The sequence below is a fragment of the Belonocnema kinseyi genome, chromosome 5, assembly GCF_010883055.1.
Source record: "Belonocnema kinseyi isolate 2016_QV_RU_SX_M_011 chromosome 5, B_treatae_v1, whole genome shotgun sequence".
Taxonomy (NCBI): domain Eukaryota; kingdom Metazoa; phylum Arthropoda; class Insecta; order Hymenoptera; family Cynipidae; genus Belonocnema; species Belonocnema kinseyi.
The window spans coordinates 2,406,412-2,412,120 of NC_046661.1; the positions used below are offsets into that span (position 1 = coordinate 2,406,412).

At 37.5% G+C, this 5,709-nt stretch overlaps 1 protein-coding gene across 2 annotated transcripts in view; it reads left to right on the plus strand.

Moving 5' to 3' along the window:
* LOC117172318 (coatomer subunit beta) overlaps positions 1-5,709 on the plus strand; it is a 135,305-nt gene that overhangs the window by 71,998 nt on the left and 57,598 nt on the right. For both annotated transcript variants that reach the window (XM_033360100.1, XM_033360101.1), the window contains one exon: positions 5,019-5,359. In XM_033360100.1, coding sequence (XP_033215991.1) covers positions 5,019-5,359 — 341 coding nt within the window. The remainder of the gene's footprint in view (positions 1-5,018; positions 5,360-5,709) is intronic.

Below are 5,709 nucleotides of genomic sequence, written 5' to 3' on the forward strand. Positions count from 1 at the left end.
AATGCGGGACGCGTACTATCTTGCCCAGCCTATCTTTATGGCAAGTTGATGCATTCGTCTTTTGGTCTTATGATCAGCCGTTGGTTTTGTTTTACGGTTCGCGTCGGCCAAAGTTCTCGCTGCATTATACACACAATAATTGATAGCCCAGAGTTTGGATTCACCGGAAAAATGTCCACGAAGCTCGTCATCCATTTCAGCTAGATCTTTAGGCTTGAGAGGAACCTTGGTGTTGATGTTTCTCCGGGTCGTAAAGCATCGCTCTTCATCTATTGGATGCCTGCCCGCGGTTGGTCTTAGTGTCGCCTCTCTTTCTTTGTTGCCGGCTTGTTCTAGCTGTGGTAGAGTAGGCGTTCCGCTTACATAGCCCCTTTTACGGAGTAATTCAGCATGGTTTCGCAGACGCTGCTGCGAAAAGTGCGATAGCTCTGGGTGTTTCTCGCACCACAGAGCATGCAGCCGTGCCATGTAACCCCGTTCATGGGCCACACGGGCTTCGTCCGTCCTTGTAGAGCCCCGCATGCAAGGATAAGGCTGCTTACTCTGAGAGGTCGTCTGGTATCCCAGAGTCACCGTACTGGACACCTCACCCAGGTGCTATTCAGCTTTCTACACGGTTTTCACACCTCCGCTTGGGGGTTAATTCCTTCGGGACCACCCCTGGACAATTGTCCACGACTGCCTATTTATTTTTGTAACCATATTCAGCAGAAACCCTTGGTACAGGGGCCCTCTATCCGCAACCCGAGGACGCGTTCGGTGGCTTTGTTATAGGCCCTTCGGTTTCATTCTAGAGGAATCGAAACCGAACCGAATGGTTTGAGTAACGCCAGGTATGCATGGGTCCGTCCAGTTCCAAGACGTATAATAACACTTACTTCCACAAGCTCAGGGTCCTTGGGAACGTAAATAATATTTCCTTTCTTCAGATGAATTTTGTCACACTTATCCAATCCAAAGTCCATACCAATCTCTCCTGTGTACTCCTTGGTGATGTTTAAAGCACTCTAAAGTTTTATTTTACCAGAAGCATAGATCTTTAGATCGTCGATAACATATAGATAAGTGACCTTATGCTCAAGGTGATTAGTGTCGCCACACATGTCTCCAGAAAAATGTGATAGTGGGAGAGATTGACAGGACGTGCTGATTGGCTGTTGCGTCTTTGGAGACGCACCTGTCAATTAGCAGGTTCTCTCGGAATCCTGCTACGCCTTTTTCGAGCTACGTTCGTACATCTCTCTCCATACATGCTTAATTCTTCGAACAATCCTGTTGTTTAGGGCAGCTGTAAAGGTCGTATAAATTGTGTTCAAACAAAGTATTGGCCTGTAATTCTCCGGGTGGGACAAGTTGCCTTCTTTCGGTAGGAGTATATTGCGTTCTAGCAGCAACCACTGCGGAATGGGCGTTTCCGACTTTTAATATGAGGTGAATATGCGGGTCATACGTTGGTGTGTAGAAGTAAATTTCTTCAACCAGAAGTTCTTGATACTAACTGGTCCTGCATCATATTAACCGTATATTCTTTGAACTCCACTATTTTTGGAATCATGTATACCTCTTGCCAAAAAGTCTCTACCTCGTTGGGCTTGGGTGGATGTACGAGATGTGTTCAAAAAATAAGGTGACTTTATGGTTTTCTCAACAAATATTCATTTATTCCTCGATATTTTTGTTGTCCCCTTCAAAGTAATCCCCCTCAGATATAATACACTTGTGCCAACGCCTTTTCCAATCATCGAAGCACTTCTGATAATCATTTTGTGGTATAGCCTTGATTTCTTTCAGCGATGCAGTTTTTATCTCCTCAATCGTTGAAAATCGGTGTCCTTTCATGGGTCTCTTCAGTTTTGGGAAAAGAAAAAAGTCACTGGGGGCCGAATCCGGTGAATATGGAGGCTGAGGCATGACTGTGGTCCTGTTTTTGGTCAGAAAATCTTTCAAAAGCAACGATGAATGAGCAGGTGCATTATCGTGATGCAAAAGCCACGAATTGTTTTTCCAATGTTCCGGACGTTTTTTGCATATCGCCTCTCGCAAACGGCGCATAACTTGAAGGTAATACTCCTTATTGACCGTACGACCTTGTGGTAAGAATTCATGATGCACTACGCCACGGGAATCAAAGAAGACAGTGAGCAAAATCTGTTGTTGACGTGCTGGGACGTCCAGGGTGAGGTTCGTCTTCGACATCCTCTCGGCCTTCTTGGAACAGCTTGTACCACTTATACACATTTTTCTTACTCAGAATAGACTCACCGTATGCAACAGTCAACATTTCAAGAGTTTTAGAGCACTGGATTCCATTTTTCACGCAAAATTTAATGCAAACTCTTTGCTCCATTTTTTTCGAAAGAAGAAAATCGCCGAGCACACCAAACCCTTCTAACCTTTTACGCCTCTGCCAGAAAAACAACACGAGCTATATAGTCAAAGCTGTGAATATATGATCGTGACGAGTGTACCAACACAACAAAACAAATATTTAAGACTTGAATGTACGTAGCCCGCGAAAATTGAAGTCACCTTACTTTTTGAACACACCTCGTATGACAGAAACAGGGGAAAGTTGAAGAAGCGCAGCAAGAAACTGTTGATTCTCCCTGATCCATCTCTCGCTCTTCTGTATTTTCCTCCTCGTCTCAGATATCAAACGTATTTTGTCAACAATATGGTGATCGAATGTCAGCAGCTTTGACTTGTTCAGTGTTTGATTGAATATTACTAGTTCAAAAGAACGAGCTCTTAAAAAGCTTAAAGAATTTGTTCCTCTTGTTAAAGCTGAAACTGTCCGAAGTATTACCCCCTGAGAACAGATAGTGGAACAGAATATGTGAACGAGAAATTTGAAGACTATATGCGTGAGAAAGAAATTCGACATGAAAGGACTGTGTCAAAAAATTGTGAAAATCAGAAAGAAGAAGAAATCTGTACAAAAAATGATGAGCTTTGAAACAATCAAGAAATTATTCAAGAAAGAAGCTTTAACGAAGAAACTGGCCAGGAAGATACGTTGATGAAGACGGCTGAAGAAGATCTTGAAGCAAAGGATTTCTTTGGATTTGAAAATTATATCAAAACATCAACACCAAAGACAAAAAAGAGCATTAAAGCATCTGAGAGAACAAAAAGTTTAAAATCAAAAGAAACGCCTGATTGTCCGAAAGTTTAGACTTGGCCTTTAAATTGAATGGAATTCAATTCAAATTTACTGTCAAAGAAGTTATAATTAATTCGACGGAATTCGAGCACAAGCAATTATTCACCTTGAATAAGCGTCAATTGCTGAATAGACAACTCTGCAGAGAGGGCAATTTTCCCTATCACATTTATTGCGAATGGGTAGTGATGGAACTATAAACTTTCTTTCTACTGTTTCACTGTTAAATAGCGAAGAAAATTACCTATATTTGATTAATAATATTTAGCTTAGAATAAAGTTTTTACAAAAAACCTCTTTTTCACAATGTTTTTTCTCAGTTCTTAACAGTTACTTCGACAAACGTTTGAGCTATCGTTAAAAAAAGGCATGCTAATTATGTGTTTCGTATTTGTCAAACAAGATATGCGCTTTTTAATATCTGGAAGAAAATGTTTGACTTATAAGGGGACCTTTAGGTCTGCTTTTTGTTTTTGTTTCAATTAATACTTTCCTTAATGAAAGGTACATACCAAAGGTTTTCTTAGAAAAATTCAGAATTTTTTATTAGAATTTAATATAATTATGCTAATTAATGATTATTTATACCTTATTTTCAATAAAAACTCTATCGAATTTTTATCATCACGCGTTTGGACAACTGTGCATTTTATTAAAATTCTTTATTCTTCAATAGTTTCTAGTGTATACATTTTTTAATTAAAGAAGGAAAAAAGTATTGTAAACAAAAATTTCAACAATAAATACGAAGTTAAATTGTTTTACGCCTACAGAAAAAAGAACAAATAAATAAGAGACAATTATTTTTAATACGTGAAAAAAGACTTTCAAGACACTTCTGATTCTTGTTAGTAAATATTTGAGGAATGAGTCATGGCATCCAATGGTATTTCGTATTTATTATTGAAATTTCCATTTGAAATACTTTGTTCCTACTTCAATTTATATATATATAAATATTAGAAAATATTTAATTATAAACCATTTTAATAAAATGCGCAATCGTCCAAACGATTGATAATAAAAATGCGATAAACAAAGATTTTACTGAAAATAAGGGATAAATAATTATAAATTAGCATAATTATATTAAATGCTAATCAAAAATGGAATAAACAAGCATTTTGATTTAAAAAAATAAAATATCAAAGTACAAGTGGCCTGAATCGAACGCGCAACCTTGCGGCTATCAGCCAAGCGCTCTACCAGGGAGCTGCAAACGTTTCGAAATCCTTTTACACCGGTTTGTTGACCATCCTTTTGAAATTTTCAAAATGCATTTTTCTCGCAAATGGTAAAAAATGCACCTTCTTAATTTTTCTCAGAAAACCTCGGGTACGCACCTTTCATTGAGGAGAGTATTAATTTAAAAAAAAGAAGACTTGAATGTCCCATTGTTAGAAAAAACTGGAAAACCTCATATATAAGCAAAAAACGAAGGCCAGATATAAATTCAGCACGAAAAACTAATGCGGAAGTTACACGTCCAGCGTGGAAGTTAAAATACGCATGGTTAACATTTTGTAGAACAGTATATACTTGAAATTTTAGATTTGTGTTGAGGCAAATGTTCTTAGGTTTATAAATTATTGACAAAAATTACATTTGTAATATAAATTACTTAAGAACACATACCACATTTTCACCTGGCCTATTTTTTATACGAGCTTACTCATAAACTGAATAACTCAAACGGATTTTCCATCTCAGATATACGTTCTTGTTTCTTTGTCTTACGTTTGTCTGATAAGGAAAATTCATTCGAGTTATTCAGTACACGAGTAAGTTTGTTTATAAACATAGGTTACATGTGAGTTTGGTACTGGCCTTTAAAAAAAAGTACAAATGTGTCCAGGTTCGCCAGCGTTGGAAGTACGCACGAAAACGTTGTCGTTGGTGATGGATTTGGTAACAACTCGAACGATTGAAGAAATGGTTCAGTTGCTGAAGAAAGAAGTGACGCGCAGTGCAAGTGGAGAACACGAAGATGCCGGAAAATATCGGCAACTGCTCGTAAGAACCCTTCACGCATGTTCCATAAAATTTTCGGATGTGGCTGCTACTGTTATACCCGTGTTGACGGATTTTTTGGTTGAGAACAATGAGGCCGCGGCCACTGACGTCCTTGTTTTTGTGCGAGAAGCTATTCAGAGATTTGATAATCTCAGACCACTAATTATCGAGAAGCTTCTGGAGGTAATGGACTTTTTCATACATATTTTAAGAATTTTCTACTTTGATCATATATTCTTAGAATCTGTAATAATATTGTGCTTTTTTTGTTAGATAGTTCATTCTAGGTAATGCTTAATTGAGTTTTGAAAGAATTAGAGTAAGCCTTTTGAATAAAAGTTAGATAACTTCTTTTTTATTTACGTTTATTATAGCATTATAATTGTTTTAATTATTTGCGACCCTAATTATTGTTTGCACTAAATTTCTCCGTTTACGAAATTCAGCTTTGATGACTATATTTTTCTTTCTTTTAGCTAATATTCTTTTTTATCGCGTCTTTTCATCAAATTCTTTATTTCGGAAAAGAGCCG